The following is a 19703-nucleotide window of genomic DNA, read 5'->3' on the forward strand; positions in this document are numbered from 1 at the left end:
GTCACAGTCATCCAATCCCAGAATCCTACTCGGAATACCACAGACAAGGTTTAGACTTTTCGGATTCTCATGAATGCCGCCATTAATTCTAGCTTATACCATGAAGATTCTGATTAAGGAATCTAAGAGATACTCATTCAATCTGATGTAAAATGGAGGTGGTTGTCAGACACACGTTCATGGATTGAGGAAGGTGATGAGTGTCACAGATCACCACCTTCTCCATAGTTAAGCGCGAATGAACATCTTAGATAGGAACACGCATGTTTGAATGGAAAAACAGAAATAATTGCATTAATTCATCGAGACGCTGCAGAGCTCCTCACCCCCATTCATGCTGTCAAAGAGTATAAAATTCAGATCTAAAAATGTCATGATATACAAAATAAATCTCTAAAAGTTGTTTAAATACTAAACTAATAACCTAGGTTTACAGAAAATGAGTAAACTAAGATGGATAGTGCAAAAATCCACTTCTGGGGCCCACTTGGTGTGTGCTGGGGCTGAGACTTAAGCCTCTCACATGCATGGGCTGTTTCTAGAGTTGAACGCCGGGTTGTAACCTGTTTCTGGCGTTGAACTCCAACTTGTAACCTGTTTCTGGCGCTAAACGCCAAACTGCAACATGGAACTGGTGTTGGACGCCAGTTTACGTTGTCTATCTTCGCGCAAAGTATGGACTATTATATATTGTTGGAAATCCCTGGATGTCTACTTTCCAACCCAATTGAGAGCGCGCCAATTGGACTTCTGTACCTCCAAAAAATCCATTCTGAGTGCAGGGAGGTCAGAATCCAACAACATCAGCAGTCCTTTTTCAGCCTAAATCAGATTTTTGCTCAGCTCCCTTAATTTCAGCCAGAAAAACCTGAAATCATAGAAAAACATACAAACTCATGGTAAAGTCCAGAAATATTATTTTTGCTTAAAAACTAATAAAATTCTATTACAAACTAATTAAAACATGCTAAAATCTATATGAAATTATCCCCCAAAAAGCGTATAAAATATCTGCTCATCAACTACCTTTAGAGATTTATTTTGTAACTCATGACATTTTACATCTGATTTTATATCTTCTACGGCATGAGTCTCTAAACCCCATGGTTGGGGGTGAGGAGCTCTGCTGTGTCTCGATGGATTAATGCAATTACCATTGTTTTCTATTCAATCACGCTTGTTTCCGTTCTAAGATATTCATTCGCACTTAAACATGATGAATGTGATGACTGTGACGAGTTTCAAAATCGCGAGTGTTGGGCATAGTGACAGACGCAAAAGGATCACTGGATTCTATTCCAACATGATCGAGAACCGGCAGATGATTAGCCGTGCGGGGACAACGCATTTTGGACCATTTTTACTGAGAGGATGGGAAGTAGCCATTGACAACGGTGACACTCTACACATAGTTTGCCATGGAAGGAGTCTTGCGTGTGTGAAGAAGAAGACAATAGGAAAGTAGAGATTCAGATGACAGAGCATCTCCAAAACTCCAACATGTTCTCCATTATTGAATCACAAGTACCTTTTATTTAATTTCATGCTCTTTTATTTTATTGCAAACAAAACCCTTTTCATTGATAATCTCCTGACTAAGAGTTACAAGGTAACCATAGCTTGCTTCAAGCGGACAATCTCCGTGGGATCGACTCTTACTCACGTAAGGTATTACTTGGACGACCCAGTGCACTTGCTGATTAGTTGTGCGGAATTGCAAGTGTGATTGCAATTTCATGCAACAATGGTGATTGTCGTGGTTTAGTCACGACATTAATATGATAAACGCTGTGGTAGTTCCATATCTAATGTATGAGACGGACTAGATTGTTAAAGTAATAAGGGAAATAGCATTCAAATGCGCGCATAAAGTTTATAAGATGTGATTATGTCAAGAAAGAATATATGTATAACCCAAGTGGGAGATTGTTAGAAAATTATTTTAATTTTTTAATTTGTTTCTGGGCAATACATATATTAATTATAATAACAAATTATATTATTTCAAATTAAATGACTTATATAATGGTGTTCTCATTTATTGTTATAAATGCTAAATTGAATAAGTCATTATTACTTTTAATTTGGAATTAAATGAGAATAAAATCATATATTATCTTTTGTTCTTTAGATAATTATCTTTTGGATTTTAGATATATTATCTTTTGGACTCTAAATATTATTTTATTTGGGCTTTAGGGTTTAATGGGTGCTATACTCAAATATAAATAGTGCTTTCAAGATTTCGGTCTCAAATATACCAAAAGCCACCTTTGTCGCTTTTTCTCCATCAAGATCGAAAGAACCACAAGATCCAAACTCTTCTCCGATCATGATTCATGTTTATGAATTCAGGTACACTTCCGCATCCAGTATTTTCTTTCTTAATGATTTAACATAATAGATCATCTTTGGGCTGAGAAAATTCCAACAGTTTTTGGTTGGATAATTTGGGTGGAGTGTTTTTTGTTTTTAATTTTATTGGGGTAAATTTTCAGCTTATTGTTTATGTTGTTCTGATTTTTCATTGCCTACCTAGCAGAACCGATAAGATTAATATAAAACTCATTAAAGATAAAATTTATTGAGTTGGAATTTCAAATGTTTTTTTAATTAAATTTTAAATAATTTTATTTTTAAACATTTTGGTTTTTTTTTCTTCATGTTAAATGTTAACTGCAATATTGATAGTTTTGTATTAACTCCTAACACTTTTTTTAAAATTTATTTTATATACATAATGAATATCTAAAATATTTAAAATAAGCCAATGAATATCTAAATTTAATTAAATAAGTGATAACTCTAAAATTCAATCATCTAAATATTGAATGTAAAATAATATATAAAAAGAATACGTGAATTTATATTTACTAAAACTATATGGTTATTTTATAATGGGGGCATCTAGTGTACAGATGCACTTGTAAAGACTTTTGTCTTTTATGGTTTTGAAAGCGTGTCACTAAAAGTGTTACTTAAAGAGAAAGTATTACCCTTAATCGTTAACTTGGCTCTGATACCAATTTTTCTTAATGCAAAATTTTGAAATATTTTTCTTGGGTTGGGTTTGCACTATTAAAATCTTCTATTTCTTTTAACAACTTTTCTATTTCTCTTGATATGCATTTTATACAATTTTTACAGAATTGTTCTACTTCTTCTCTATTTCTTGTGTAAACGTTACTATTCTGTAATCTTACTTCATAATATCTTTTTTGACTTTTCTGAAAATCTAAATCATTTTTTAATTCTTGTAGTGTTTGATTTGCTAAACCAGGCATTTTATATGCTTCTTAGATTATAGGATTTTGTAAAGGTGATAAAGGAACTTGTAATTCTTGTTCAGATTCAAATTGTACTTGTTCTAGGGGTTCAACCTGTAGAGGTTGCATTACTTGAATATTTTGAACATGTATTCTTGATTCAAAAGCTTGTAATGCAATCATATTTTGTATGTGAAGATAATGCAATCTACGAGCACGATAAATCTGTTTATTCTTAATTTTTTCTTTTAGACTTTTGACTGATTTCTTAGTTTTAAAACGTTGTATTAATTTTCTTGTTCTAATTATCTTCTTATTTACCTTTTTGATTTCTGCTTCTAAATCTGAAGATTCAGTTGCCAAAATTCTTATTTTTGTAGCTATAGCCATTATCCTTGTTTTTATATTTCTTTTAATTGTTTTTAAAGAAATAAGACTTTTTTGAAAAACTTTCATATTAAAATATCCGCATCTTCTGCCATAGCTTCATTGTTATTTTCTAAAGATTCTATTATTTTTTCTAATTCTTCAACTTCTTTTTTCATATTATTATAAGATAATACTAAAGCTTCGAAAGCTCTTTGATTTATTTCAGAAAACCTTAAATATCTCAAATGATTTTTTCTTTCAAAAAGTTCTTGTTTCTTATTTTGATAAGATACATATATTTCTTCTTTATTTATTGTCATAGCTTGTTTTTTAAGGTTTCATTTAGTGTTTCGATCTTTTTTGCCAAATCTCTTATTTCAGAATCTTTTTCATCGTCTTTTAAATGGGATAAACTTAAAGGACTATTAATTTTAGATTCTCTTATTCGAAAACTAGAGGAACATGATTTTCTTGATGGTTCCCTTAATAATAAAACTGGTTTTTCAATAGGTTTGCGCCTTGGTGTTTCAGTTTTAACAACCTTCTGGAATAAATCATCAATATAAATTCCTTCTTTGTTTTTGAATTCTATACTATGATGACTATTGGTTAATGCATAGTTTATTGCATATGTAATTGAAAAAGGTTCGTCATTTTGTTCCATTAAACTTTGTCTATGAAACTTATAAGCTAAACTTATGGATCTATCAAAATTCTTTGTTGATAAGGGGATAGCATATCCAATATGGGTATTAAATTTTACATTTACATTTGCCAAATTTCCATGAATAATTCCGATTATTTGATCTGTGGGATCAATAATTCTTTTATCACTAATTGCTAAACTTATTGGTGAATTAATTCCTTTCATATATGTTGATTTTACTAAAACTTGGATAGTACTAATATGAATCCATCCGATCTTAGACCTTTTTTGTTGATCTTTTATTTTCTTTATTTGTTCGTTTATTTGTTCTTCATCTATTAGAGCTATTTCAAGTTCCCCATTAGCAGATTCTATTTTTATAGGTGCTTCAAACTGCATTTTTCCATAATATATTATGTTCTTTCTATTAAAGATTTCTTTTAAAAAGCTTTGTTTAAAATTCTCATTTGCCCTGAGATCTAGTTCTGATTTTAAAATAGCCTGTTTTTCATTATCAAGTAAAGCAGTTATTTTATAATAATCAGATTCTTCAGTTATTTCCAAATCTTCTAAGTAGTTCATAATATAAAAAGATTGAGATGAAGATGTACCTTTCTGGAGATGAACTTTTATTTAATGTTATTTTACAATAGGTGTTTTTCTCCAGAGGGGAGATTTTTCAACTTAACTCCAGAGGGGAGTTTCTTAGAATTCTTTTTTCTAATGGATCAGACTCCAGAATCGCCTCAGCTACTTCCTCTTTGCCCTCCTGGCCTGTGAGTACTCTAAGCTTCCTGCTTTCTGATTTCTGATCCCCTATCAAATGACTTAGCACTCTATTTATAATGGTTGGGTCTGATGGACAAATCACATCCTTACCCTTCTTGTGACGTCATTGCATGCGTCACTGAGCCCTTAGTTTTTACCAACTACATTATTGGTGCTTTTGTGACGTAAGCTCTTACATTATTCAACAATAATGTTGATGGATGACTCAGATGTCTCATCCTCTTCTTTTCCCACGTGGGTGGGGTCTTCAGCATTGTTGCTTTCTTCAGACATTTCTGAGGCGCACAACTGGCATTTGTGGTCTTCTTTGTCTTTTAGTAAATGGCATAGATTCCTCCTTATCCCGTCAGGAAGTTTTTCCAGTAATCCAGAAAAGTTGTAAAATGCTGATTCAAAATCCACTAGGAGTCTCATCTCTCTTGATTCAATTTGGTTTTTCTTACTAGAAACGATTAGAGTGTTTCTGCTTTTGTAGTTTATTCTTGTTCTGGATTCTTTGTTTATTTTTTGAGCTCTCTCGAAGACTCTTGCCAATGTGCTAGCTAATCTTCCTTCGTCGTTATAAATTGACAAATCTTGCACTTGTTCTATTGGTTGAAAATCTCCTGGGAAAACTGACATGAAAATCACTTGAAATGCTGGGATCAAACATTCTCCTTCTTCATTGAAGATTGGCTGACTACTTGTAAATTTTAGGGATATATCCCTTGGTTCTCTTGTATCAATCATATTTTTAAATTTTTTCACTGCATCTGTAAAACCTGCAGGAAATTCTTTAATAATATTTAAATTATCAAAAATTAGGATTGTATCAATTAACCCATATTGGAAAAACTAATATGTATCAGAGGGTGAAGCCTCTGGAAATATTACCAGCTTTGTTAGCTGTTCTTTGTTAATGGGATAATATCCCAATATTGCTCTTTTGTCTAGAGTCCAGTTTAGAACTAGATTAAGGGTTTCTCTACAGTTTGATCTGCAGACCCTTTTCTTGTCATTTAATTCGGCCTTTGTGGGAATATTTTTCAGCATTCCTGTTCGAACTTGGACTGGAGTCTTTTGGATTTGGGCTGGAGCTTTTTCAGCTCTTCTTAGAATTTGCTCTGGGTGGAGCACTTCATATTCTCTAAGGGATTCTTTTGCTTCTTCTATTGTCAAGAATCCTCCTTTGTGGATAGTTTTGGGCTGGTGAGTGAATGGGGCTGCTTTAGCCCAATCGTCGTAGACTCCTTTCATTGGGCCATTATAGATGACATAATATTTTTTGTCCTGAGTTGATTTTTTAACTATTTCTGCCAGAGTTTTATTTTCAGGAATTTTTTCAGAAAAAATTGGTTTTGGTTTTTGTGGCTGGTCCACCACGCTTAGCTGACTAAACTCTGATGGTGTTGCCAGTATTGGTATTGGAGCAGGTAATGTTACCTGCTGGGTTACTTTCATGGCTTCCATGGCCTTCTTGATGGATTGAATTTGAGCTCTTAGCTGTTGACAGTGATTGCACTTTTCAAGCCCTTGTTCAAGCTTCTGGATTTCTTGATTCATTGTGTTGACAATGAACTCCATTCTCTTGTCAATGTATCTGCAATAATATTTTTATTTCCTTTAATGTACTCGATTTTTATCGGGTATTGTAATAGAAACATTTGCCATCTTACCAGACGACCATGATTATAATCAGCTTGTAAATTGTATCTAATAAAACCTGTTAAATAACTTGAGTCTGTTCGTAACGTAAATTCCTTGGGAAGTAGATCAATCCTCCATTTCTTAATAGTTTTTATTGCTGTTAGAGTTTCTTTTTCATGGGTAGTATACCTCTGTTCTGTTTGTGTAAATGTTCCAGAGATATATCTGCATAGTAATTCCTTTGAGGAATGTTTAGAATCTAGTGATTCTTTTTCTTTGTTCAAGCTTTTTTCAGCTTTTTTAGCTTTTAGACAGCCTGACCAGGTTTTGTTTCTTTTTCTTTGTTCAAGCTTTTTTCAGCTTTTTTAGCTTTTAGACAGCCTGACCAGGTCTTGTCTGAAGCATCTGTTTCTACTATTAAATAGTCATCTTCTTCTGGAATATAAAGTTCTGGAAGATTTTTACAAAGTTCTTTAATTTTTTGAATCTGCAGGCTATCCTTTTCTTCCCATTTCCAAATCTTTTTTATACTTATTTTTGAAAATAAGTTTTTAGTATAGTCTGTTATATTCTTTAAAAATTCTTGATCAGAAATATAATTTATGCACCATAAAAATCTTTGTAATTGTTTTCTATCTTCCATTTTATCAGGAAATAAATCTACTTTTTCTAATACATTTGGTTGAAGTTTTAACTTCCCTTCAGTAGATAGAATTAATCCGAGAAATTCTATTTTTTGTTTTGCTAGTTTAGCTTTCTTTTTACTAAGGACTAAACCTTTTTCTTTACATCTTTCTAAGACAATTAGTAATTTTTGAAGATGATCTTCTTTATCTTGTTTTGTAAAGATTAATATATCATCAATGTAAACTAGAACAAATTCATTTAAATCTTTTAAATTTTCTTCCATAAATCTTTGATAAATACCTGGAGCTTGTTTTAGTCCAAAAGGTAGGACATTCCATTCGTAGAGTAATACTCCTGTTGATTCTTTTGTTGGACAAGTAAAAGCAGTTAATTTCTTTGTTTCTTCATCTAAACGAAGTTGCCAATATCCTGATTTTGCATCGAGCGATGAAAACCAAGTTGCTCCTTTGATCTTTTCTAGAATGGAATCTTTTCTTGGGAGCTTATGAGCATCACCTATGGTTGCTTCGTTCATTTTTTTATAATTAATAACCATTCTTCGTTTTCCTCTTTTAATTTCGTTATTGTTTTCAACATAAAAGGCTGGGGCCGCATGAGGGCTTTTACTTAGTCTTATAATTCCTTTATTCAAAAGATCCTTACATTCAGATGAAAATTCTTCCTTATCTCTAGCTGAATAGGGAATTTTATTTGGAACATTTATTTCCCTTGTAGGAACTTTTAGCTTAATGCTTATTAATTCTTTGTTTGTATTTTTAATATTTAGAGGATTTTCAGCACAAACTTCATTTAAAAGCTCTTCTATTTTGATTTCCAGGTCATTTTTTGGACTTTTTATCTGGAAATATAAGTTCAAATAACATTCTTCTAAAATTGAAAATATTTTGAATTTTAAAATTTCGTTTATAGTAGTAGTTGGGATTTTTATTAATTTTGCCCTTTGATTTAAAGAGGAATCATATGGAGCTTTTAGAACTATATATGTTAATTCTTGGATAAAAGGGTGATATAACTTTAGGAAATTATTTCCTATAATAAGATCTATTCCAGATTCTAATTTATATATAGATGGAACAATGAATCTGTAATTTTGAATGAAGACTTCAACCATTTCTGCTTTTAAATTAATTTTGTGTATAGATTTATCGGCTATTCTAATTCTTAGCGGATTTTCTAACTTTTTCCAATTAAGTCTTATATTTGAACTTGCAAAACATTTTGTTGCCTCTGTGTCTATAAAGGCATTAATAAATTTTTCTGTAATTTTTACAGTAATAAACGTAGCGCTATTACTCAGTTCCTGAGTTTGTTTCTGAGTTTGTTTCTGAGACATATTCAAAAATATATTTTAGCTCATCATCAGATTCTTCTAGAGGTTCCATAAAACAAGTTTTTGCAACTTCCAGTTGCTTAGTTAGGTCTTTTTTATCCTTCTTTTTTGGACATTCATTTGCATAATGTCCTTCTTCTTGACAATACCAACATTTACAGTTTTCTTTTTTATTTGGGCAATAGTTCTTTTGTTTTTTATTGATACTTCTTTTCCTAAAATATCTCTTTTTTCTCCAATTTGGATAATATTTTCTTTTTCTAAAGTGATATTTTCTTTTTCTTTGGATATTTTTATAGGGATGGTATTTCCGAATATTTTTATTAGAACCATATTTTTGAGGAATTTCTTCGTTATCTTGACAACAAATTCTAATTATATTATTAAATCTTTTCTGAGTAGCTTCTTGCATACAACGTTCTTTTATTTCCTCTCTTATAGCAAATGTTGCTCCACCAAAATTATTTTCAATTGTTTTATTACTTATTTCTCTTATAAATCTTCCCATGATAATTTCATTAGCAGGATATGGAAGTTTTGTGATATACATGCTAAGATAATGATTTTTATCTTCTTCTTTTAATTTATAATAATATATTCTATATTCACAAATATAGGATTCTATATAACAAAGATCGAATATCTGAATATTGGCCAAATGATTTTTTGCTTCTAAATACTCTTTTTCAGAAATTTCTTTTCTATGATCTATGACATTTTTTCCAAAAAATTCTTTGTATAGAACCCTCATTATATGTGCTATTTTATCATAAGCTGTTGTTTTTTCAGCTAATTCTTCTATTATTTTATTATCTATTGATAACATATAATTTCTTATAGTTCCTTTAGTATGGAATCCTATAAAATTCCAGATATCCATTTCAGATAATTCGTTTAATTTTGGGTTTGTATAAGCTTCTAATAGAAATGAGTTCATCCAATCTTCGAAAATCTCTTTTTCGTTCTTTTTGCAATCTAGATCAAGCATTTTTTCTCCTTCTAGTTCTTGAATTTTAGGAACGTATTTTAATGGTATTTTAGTATATTTCAAATTTTTGCTTATAAAACCCTTTTTGAAGGCATAATTTTCAAAATCTGTTTCCCATTTAAATTGGGTTTGATTATTATTCCCAGATGTTCCAGCTTCATCTTTTACTTGTACTGGATGTACTGGTTCTTCATCACTTGAATAGTCTAAAACATATTCTTCTCTTTCAGAAAATTCTGGTTCTTCTTTAATCTGAAAACCTTGTTCCATAAAATTATCTTCTTGAGCCATTTTTAATTGTTTAAAAAACATTGTAACTTCTTCCAATTTTTCATCAATATTCATAGTTTTAGGGGTGGTCTAACCTTTAGATTTGTTGTATTGATTTTGTCTTGGACTTCTTCTTTCTTAGGAATTTCTTTTTGGAAATGTTTATCAAGAATTTGTTCAATTTTATTTATTATATTAGGCTCTTCTTTTTCTTTATTTTTCTGAAATTTTAGAGAAACTAAAATTTCTTCAAGCATATCTATTATAGAATTTAATTGTGGATTAAAAGTATGATGAAGATGGGGATAATTGTCTCCATGATAACATTTTTTAGAAACTCCATGTGAGATGTAAGTTTTTTCGGGTTTTTGAAGTCCTTCAATAAAACTTATAGTAAAATAAAGATTTTGAGAAAATTCATTTTGTATTGATTTTAAGAATTCGGTGTTATTACAATTGACATTAGTTAAAATCATTAATTTTTGATCTATTAGTTTTGATAATTTAATTATTTCTTCTCTTAAATCTTCTAATTTACTTTTTTCCATTAGGTGACGCTTTTCTTTGTGAAGAGTTACGGTTTTAAGTTAAAAATGTGGTTTTAGAGTGTGTGGTTTAGATTTTGCCATGTAGGCACATCTTTAAAACAACATCTTTACCATATATTTCTCCTTTATAATTTACACTTGTTTAATTTGTATATTTATTTATTTATTTTCCCTGCCTCAATAGTAACTAAGACCCACGACCACGAGAAAGGGACAGTAACACGTCATCAACGTTTCAATTTATGAAGTTTGTTATGCCTTATTGCTGTATTCTAATTAAGCTAATAAGTCTAACCATGATATCGTCATATTATAATTTATTTCTGATCCGGGTTGCGTTGCCAGTACGAGACAAAATGAGGGTTGTTAATCCCAACAATCATTATTAATTTGTGGTATCAATATCCTATTATCCTCAATGCACCTCCTTTAAACCTTATTATATCCTCTACCTAAGTACCTAACTAATATTCTCTATGAAAATAATACTTAAGATGCACGCAGAGGCATCATGTAATTAACTAATTCAGTGATGCTCTCTTTCCAGTTTTGCGTTGGATAAATGCTTTCCCGTCGTTTATCACTTGAATAATATTATATGTATTACAATAATTTTTATATTTTTATTATTTTTTATTTTTTATATTAAAAATAATTAATAAAAAATTAAAAATAGTATGTCTCTTATATAAAAAAGATATACAAAAAAATAGTATAAATGTCTTTTCTCTTATTATTTTAAATTTAATTTTAATATACTATCAATATAAAATAATTTTATACGTGTATATATTAATAAAAATATATTTTTTTATATTAATCACACAAATAATTATCTAAAAAATTTGATATAATTACACGATTATACAAAATATTTTATATATACCGTTAATACATTCAAATTAAACTCTATTATTTATACCATCGTTGGATTAATTATAGGAAATATTTCGTAATACCTTGCAATACTTACAATATACTACTGCAGAAAATGTTTGCCATACTCTTCTTTTTCTAGAAAGATATATATGTCTGCATACGTATAGTATATATTCTAAACAATACTTTAGACTTCATATTCATATTTCACATTTTGAATTATTTTATTAGAATCGATTTTATCTTCTGTTCATACTATGACTTAAAAATAAAAGTCAGGATCCAAGTAATTAATTTAATCCAATTTACAAAAAAATTCAAAAAAGCTTAACAAATCGCCACACAGATTGGTGTGAGTTAGCCACATGGGTCAATTCGTCCAATTTATTTGGACATGGGTATCAAAAACTATATTCAATTCGATTTGCATGACAAATAAGACTTTATCAAATTACTATAGATATCCGTCCACAATCGATTTACTACTTTAAATGTGGAATAACTCTTCAGATACTAGAGGAAAAATTATTCACTATTCTAAATAACGAAATTTGAAAATGATGGCCACGTAACCACTTACTTTTATAATTACATCACTTAATTCTGATATTTTTTAATTTCAATTTATTTAAAATTTATTTAAAATTTTTGTTAACTTAAATATCAAAATACTTTATAAATATTCCATCATTATCTATTCGAGGACGCTATATAACTTCACTCTTCTAATGAATAAGCTTTCATTTAAAATAATTTGGATCTCACATCTAGACATAAATCACATACATAATTATTTATTTATTGTTTTTTTCTTAACTGATGTCCTTGATATCAGCCATAGCATGGTTTTACTGTATATATCAATGGTTGTTGATTAATGATTCTGTCAAAGATGCGGGGCAAATGCAATAAAACTCTCTTCAGACGTATATGTGTATCCTATCTTATAACATATTTTGTTTAAAGTATTCTTTATATGAATTTAAATCTTCTAAGTGAAAAATAAATAAAATAATAGAATGATAAATTAATTACTATTAAATTTATAGTGAAATTAACTAAACAAGTTATTTGAATTTGTGAGGCGTGAAACTTTTTTATTATTGTCATCGGCTAAGATAAAAGAGTGGCTTAATAATCATATATAGTTAAAGAACACATTGTCAGGGGAAAAATAATTATTTTCCACATACAAGTTATTTTTCCATACAAGTCATTTTACCTAATTCACTTCACGTGCTTCGTAATATAATTGTTGAGTTAAGAAATTAACTAAATTGATAATGACAAATATTGATGCATTGGATTAAACACCCAGTTAGTTTTGATTATGTTTGATTAGTGTTACACGCCAAAGAAATAAAATAGCAGCAGCCCAAACAAATAGAACAAAGAAACAGAAGCTACTATAGTGTGCAAAACTCACAAGCACAGCCCAAACAAAAGTGTGACAGAAGATATTTAGGCTGAATGAAAAATATTCAACTCAAGCCCAAGAAGAAGTCCTCCAAGCAGAAGCATTCCAGTGCCAATGTTCACAAGCTTGCTTCGATCATGATCAGAAAGAAAGAAAGAGAAAGGTAAATCACAAAAAACTAATATCTAATCACTCAAATCAAAGAAAGCTAAGCTAAGTCAGAGGATAAAGGTGATTTATTTCCATTTGCATGCAATTATATTTTTCTTGCTTCTTCTCCAAATTTTTGTAACTCCAATTTGGGATAAATGGAGAAAGTGTTTTCTGATAATTACTGTTGTGAATCAAATGCTAAAATTATTTTTTGGCGACAAAGCACTTACTCAAGGGTTCATATTTGGGTTGACTATTGGAACTCTTCTCTTTGCTGATCTGAGGTCTTCGGTCAAGCAAAAAGATCAGCTTTAAAATTCCTAATTTTGGGATTAATTGAACAAAGTGAAATGACAAACTTGGGAAGCACACAACTCAAGGAGTTGACTTAGAAGAAATGAAAACAACAATTTTTGAAAGAGGTACAAATAAAAAAATTTCATTTTTCTGAGGCAACGAGAAAGAACCAGATTTTGAGTTCTTGTTTTAAAAAGTTTTTTTGTGAAGAGTTCATCAACTTTGGACAATGTTTTCTAAGTTAAAGAAGCATTCCATCAAGATGAAGAACTCAATCAAAGTCAGCTGAATCCGATTCAACTTATAGCAATAGAGGCACAAAAAATTTGGTGCGGAATTTATAACCCACAAACTAACCGGCAAGTGCACCGGGTCGTACCAAGTAATATCTTAGGTGAGTGAGGGTCGATCCCACGAGGTTTGATGGATCAAGCAACAACGGTTAAGTGATTTACTTAGTTAGTCAAACAGAAAATAGTGTTTGAAGGTTCAAAAGCATTAACAGTGAATCAGAGAATCAGAAAACAAGCAATAAATAAGTTGTAAATAATATATGGAGAAACAGTTAAGGCTTCAGAGTTATCTATTTTCCGGATTGATTTTTCTTACTAAATATTTTAATCATGTAAGATTTAATTCATGGCAAACTATATGTGACTAAATCCTAATTCCTTAGACCTTTTTAGTCTCCTCTAAAATTCATCAACTGCCAATTCCTTGGTCACTTAATTCCAATTAGAGGGTGAAGTACAATTCTAGTTTATATGCCACAGAAATCCTAATTACCCAAATATAAGAGGATTATATGTCATGTATCCCGTTAAGTCCAGATAATTAGAAATTTAGGAGAATATGTTTTCAAGCTGTTGTTCAAGTAAAGAGCTTTTCCAAGTTATACAAGAACTCAATTAGAACAAGGGTCACACTTCCGTTCCACCCAAATTCATAAGATAAAAAACAAAAACAATTCTTGAATTATAAATCAGTACATGAATTAAAATAGAAAAATAATAGTATCAATCCATACAATAGACAGAGCTCCTAACCTTAACAATGGATGTTTAGTTGCTCATGGTGCAGAGAGAAAACAAGGATTCTGAAAAACTGTAAATTATTTTTCCATTTATATCTAATCCTAATTAATGTAAAATATATTTCCTAAAACTAAAATAACATCTTTTCCTATTTTAAAATACTATACAAATTTAATCAAAATTAACTAATCATTCGTGCAAGCTCTTGGACGTATGTGGGGACCATTGGCGTTATTGGAGTCCCCGCTGAACTTGGATTTTTCCAAGTTCAATGTGGAGAAGGCAGTGGAGTCTTGTGCGTGTCCCCTTGAATCCACGCTGACCTTGGCTTTTCCCAAGTTCGGCGTGGAGAAGGCAGCGTGTGCTTCCCTGGGAGTTCTCAAATCCACACTACGTGGAGGAGGCAGAGGTTGTTGGAGGAGAAATATGCACTATAATATATTACGTTGAAAAGTCCTGGAAGTTAGCTTTCCAATGCCGCTGGAATAATGTCAATTGGATTTCTGTAGCTCAAGTTATTCCTGTTTGAGTGCAAAGAGGTCAGGATTGACAGCATCATTCGCTTTCTTCCTTTTCTGCTACAAAACTCCGTCAAATCCATCCGAATGCTACCTAAAATAAATAGAATTGTACACAACTCAAAGTAGCATCCATAGTCGCTAAAAGATATTTAAATTTTGATTAAACTCAACAATTTGAATGCAAATTCACTAGGAAAAGATAGAGAAGATGCTCACGCATCACAACACCAAACTTGAATTGTTGCTTGTCCTCAAGCAACCAAAATTAGTACATGATCAAGATGTGAATTTGCATGAGAAGTGAGAGTTTAGTCATGCTCAAATCTATACTTAAAGTGGGATTTATTCATTGTAACTCTGAACAGTTTTGGCATCTCACTCTCCTTTGAATCAGAGGAATGTCAGTGTTATTTGGAGTTAGAATTCGGATCATATTATGAATTCTCTAAGCCTTATACTCCAGTTTAATCCTTGAACACAACAAAATTTACCATAACTCTCTTTTTCTTTGGTGCTTTGCACCTTAAACCTAACCGTGACTTTTTAAATGTTTTGTCTTAAACTTTACTTGACACAGAAACACCACAAGCACTTGACTGGGGAACTCTTTCTAAGTTCTGATTGCTCTTTCAGTTTCTCCCAGACAGTGGTGCTCAAAGCCTTTGGCATACTCTGCTGAATGCATTTGGTCAAGATTCTAAATATTTCGTCTCAAGGATTACTTGAAACAAGAATACCACAAGCATATAACTAGGAAAACAACTCTTTGAGCTTTTAATCATTTCAGACTCTCTAGTCATTGATGCTCAGAGCCTTGGACCTTGCTCTTATGCTCATTTTGCTATTTTTTTGCTTCAAGGATTAAAATTTTTTTAATTTCAGAGAAGTCATAATAGTTCTCTAATTTCCTGTTCCTCATACATAAATATCCCTTGATTCAAATTCGAATATGCACTGTTCATGTCATTCATTCAGAATTACAAATAACACCACCATATTTAAGTACATAAGACTAATGTTAAATATAAACTCACTCTTTTTATGCATTACATCACTCTTTTTTTTTCTTTTGATTCAAGCTCAATGAGCAATACATGAGACACATTTTCAGAATAAAATTTAAATAACAAAATAAACAGTAAATTAAACTAGAACCTAGGAATTGAAATAACAAATGATCATGCAATAACTAAAACAAAACAGCAGAAAACCGGTACATAACATAGTAAAAACTGGAAAGAATATAGAATGAAAGGAACTCAACCACCTCAGTTATCCTAGTGGCCATTTCATTCTTCAGGCTGTGCTCCTCCGTGAAGATAATTCGCCTCCCTTTGGTGCCATAAAAATAAATAGAAAAGTCATGAGCGAAGTGACAGTGATGCGTGAGCATCTTCACTATCTTTTCCTAGTAAATTTACATTCAAATTATTGAGTTTAATAAAAATTTAAATATCTTTTAGCCACTATGGATGCTACTTTGAGTTGTGTACAATGCTATTTATTTCAGATAGCATTCGGATGGATTTGACCGAGTTTTGTAGAAGAAAAAGAAGAAAGCGAATGATGCTGTCAATCCTGACCTCTTTGCACTCAAACAGAAATAACTTGAGCTACAGAAATTCAATTGACATGATTCTACCGGCATTCGAAAGCTAACTTCTAGGGCTTTCTAACGATATATAATAGTGCACATTTCTCCTCCAACAATCTCTGCCTTCTCCATGTTTTGCCAAGTTCAGCGTGGATTTGAGAACTCCCAGGGAAGCACACGATGCCTTCTCCACGCTGAACTTGGCAGGGATTCAAGGGGACACGCACGAGACTCCACTGCCTTCTCCACGTTGAACTTGAAAAAAGCCAAGTTCAGCGTGGACTCCAATAACGCCAATGATCCCCTCATACGTCCAAGAGCTTGCACGAATGATTAGTTAATTTTGATTAAATTTGTATAGTATTTTAAAATAGAAAAAGATATTATTTTAGTTTTAGAAAATATATTTTGCATTAATTAGGATTGGATATAAAAGGAAAAAGAATCAGCCCTTCGGGATCTCCTCTCCTCTACCTTATTCCGTAATTTATAGTTTTTCAGAATCCTTATTTTCTCTCTGCACCATGAGCAACTAAACCTCCATTGTTAAGGTTAGGAGCTCTGTCTATTGTATGGATTGATACTATTATTTTTCTATTTTAATTCATGTATTGATTTATAATTCAAGAATCATTTTCGTTCTTTATCTTATGAATTTGGGTGGAAGGGAAGTATGACCCTTGTTCTAATTGAGTTCTTGTATAACTTGGAAAAGCTCTTTACTTGAACAACAGCTTGAAAACATATTCACCTAAATTTCTAATTATCTGGACTTAACGGGATACGTGATATATAATCTTCTTATATTTGGGTAATTAGGATTTCTGTGGCATATAAACTAGAATTGTACTTCACCCTCTAATTGGAATTAAGTGACCAAGGAATTGGTGGTTGATGAATTTTAGAGGAAACTAAAAAGGTCTAAGGAATTAGGGTTTAGTCACACATAGTTTGTCATGAATTAAATCTTGCATGATTAAAATAGTTAGTAAGAAAAGTCAATTCGGAAAATAGATAACTTTGAAGCCTTAACTGTTTCTCCATATATTATTCACAACTTATTTACTGTTTGTTTTCTGATTCTTCGATTCACTATTAATGCTTTTGAACCTTCAAACACCATTTTCTGTTTGCCTAACTAAGTAAATCACTTCACCATTGTTGCTTAGTCCATCAATTCTCGTGGGATCGACCCTTACTCGCCTGAGATATTACTTGGTATGACCCGGTGCACTTACTGGTTAGTTTGTAGTTATAAATTTCGCACCAAATTTTTGACACTGTTGACGAGAATTGATTGTGATTGATAACTACTCATTGTTTGATTGCTTAGATTAGATCATTTTTTTTTAATTAGTTTTATTTTCCTATTATAAATTTTTTATTCTCATTTTTTTCTTTTCCTTTAATTTTCCTTCCTTTCGTTTCCCACCCGCTGCCCCTGTTTTCTTCTTTTTTTTTTTACTTCCTTTTTACTTTTGATTTTTTTTTTTACTTTCGTCCATTTTTTTTTATTTTTTTATTTTTTTATTTTTATTTTTGTTTCTTTCCATTATTTTTTTCATATTCTATTAGTTTTATTCTATTTTTGTCTTTAATTTTAAAAAAATGAGAAATTGTATCATATATTTTTTTTAATTTCTGAAATTAAGTTTAGTATCCTTAGTAATTTTATTTTTATTTTTATTTTCTTGTTTATTTTTTTATAATTTTTAAAATTTTTCACCTTTAATTATTTAGTTATTTTATTTTATTCCTTTTACACAGGTTATCTCACTGGAAATTCTCTGCACTCTAACGTAGAAATTCTCATCTTTTCTTATTTTTTATTTGTTTATGAATAAGAACAGAGACAAGGAATCTCTTTTAGACTTTGATCTTGAACCTGAAAGAACTTTGAGACGGCGTTTGCAACAAGCAAGACTTTACAAGGCTGCAGAGTCCACTATGGATCATAACAATGCTGTTAATGTCAATGTGGCAAATCCAATTGGGAATGAGCAACCTAGAAGAGTGCTTGACTCTTACACTGTTCCTAATGCAGACCTTTATGACAAAAATATTGTGGTGCCTCCAATAGCTGCAAATAATTTTGAACTGAAGCCACAGTTAGTTACTCTTGTGCAACAAAATTGTCAATATCATGGACTCCCTCGGGAAGACCCAAATCAATTTATTTCTGATTTTCTGCAGATTTGTGATACTGTGAAGACCAATGGAGTGAATCCTGAGGTGTACAAACTCATGCTCTTCCCATTTACTGTGAGGGATAGAGCAAAGCTGTGGTTAGGTTCTCAACCCAAGGAGAGTCTGGATACTTGGGGTAAGTTGTAACCGGATTTCTGACTAAATTTTTTCCACCTCAAAAGCTGACTAAGCTAAGGATGGAGGTTCAGACTTTCAGACAGAAAGATGGTGAGACCCTTTATGAAGCTTGGAAGAGATTCAAGCTACTGACTAGGCAATACCCTCCATACATGTTCTTTAGATGGACTCAGCTGGATATCTTTTATGAGGGCTTATATGAAATGTCCAAGATGCGCTTAGATAATTCTGCAGGTGGTTCTTTGTACATGAAGAAGACACCAGAGGAGACTATTGAGCTTATTGACTTAGGTGCTAACAACCAATACTTATATTCCTTCAACAGAAATTCTTTGAACTCTGAGGCTCCTCATAAGAGAGGCATTTTGGAAGTGGAAACTGTTAATGCTCTTCTTGCTCAGAACAAGCTTATGTCTCAGCAAATAAATCTACTTACTCAATAGTTGAGTGGAATGCAAGTTTCAACTGTCAACTCAGAATGCACCTCAAGAGGTCCCTTATGACATGACAGGTAATTTTATGCCAAATGAGAATTATAATTATGCTCAATCTTCTATTGAACAGGTTAATTACATGGGGAATGCTCCTAAAAACCCCAATAATGATCCCTATTCTAAGACCTACAATCAGAGGTGGAGAAATCACCCAAAATTTGGGTGGAGAGAGCAACCTCAGAGGCCACAAAATTTTAATAATAATTCTCAGTGTGGTTCTTAATAGAATAATTTTAATAACCACCAGTTTTAGTCATCTCAGCAAGCAACATCTCAGTCCCAGCAAAACAATGATTTGGAAGTAATATTAGCAAGTTTTAGACAGGAAACCAGAGCATCAATCAAGAACTTGGAGATTCAGATGGGTCAATTAGCCACAAAAGTTAATAAAATTGATTAGAAGACCACTAATAGTCTTCCTGGTAACACAATTTCAAATCCAAGAGAGAAATGCAAGGCTATCACCTTGATAAGTGGACACGTGGAAAGTACAGAAACACAAGTTAATG

General features: G+C 31.4%; 1 protein-coding gene and 1 non-coding gene across 2 annotated transcripts; both read right to left on the bottom strand.

The window, feature by feature from the left end:
- Nucleotides 1-5247: 5247 nt before the first annotated feature.
- LOC107487924 (uncharacterized) lies at nucleotides 5248-5799 on the bottom strand. Its single transcript, XM_016108621.1, has one exon. The coding sequence runs from the start codon at nucleotides 5797-5799 to the stop codon at nucleotides 5248-5250; it is 552 nt and encodes a 183-aa protein (XP_015964107.1).
- A 12951-nt stretch (nucleotides 5800-18750) lies between these two features.
- LOC127747835 (small nucleolar RNA R71) lies at nucleotides 18751-18854 on the bottom strand. The gene has a single exon (XR_008009782.1). It is a non-coding gene; the product is annotated as a small nucleolar RNA R71 (small nucleolar RNA).
- Between the last annotated feature and the right edge of the window lie 849 nt (nucleotides 18855-19703).

This window comes from Arachis duranensis, chromosome 5 (genome assembly GCF_000817695.3).
Source record: "Arachis duranensis cultivar V14167 chromosome 5, aradu.V14167.gnm2.J7QH, whole genome shotgun sequence".
Classification (NCBI taxonomy): Eukaryota; Viridiplantae; Streptophyta; class Magnoliopsida; order Fabales; family Fabaceae; genus Arachis; species Arachis duranensis.

What these genes read in the sequence shown, in the direction of transcription:
- LOC107487924 (XM_016108621.1), bottom strand. Translation starts at nt 5,799, where the DNA reads ATGATTGATACAAGAGAACCAAGGGATATATCCCTAAAATTTACAAGT.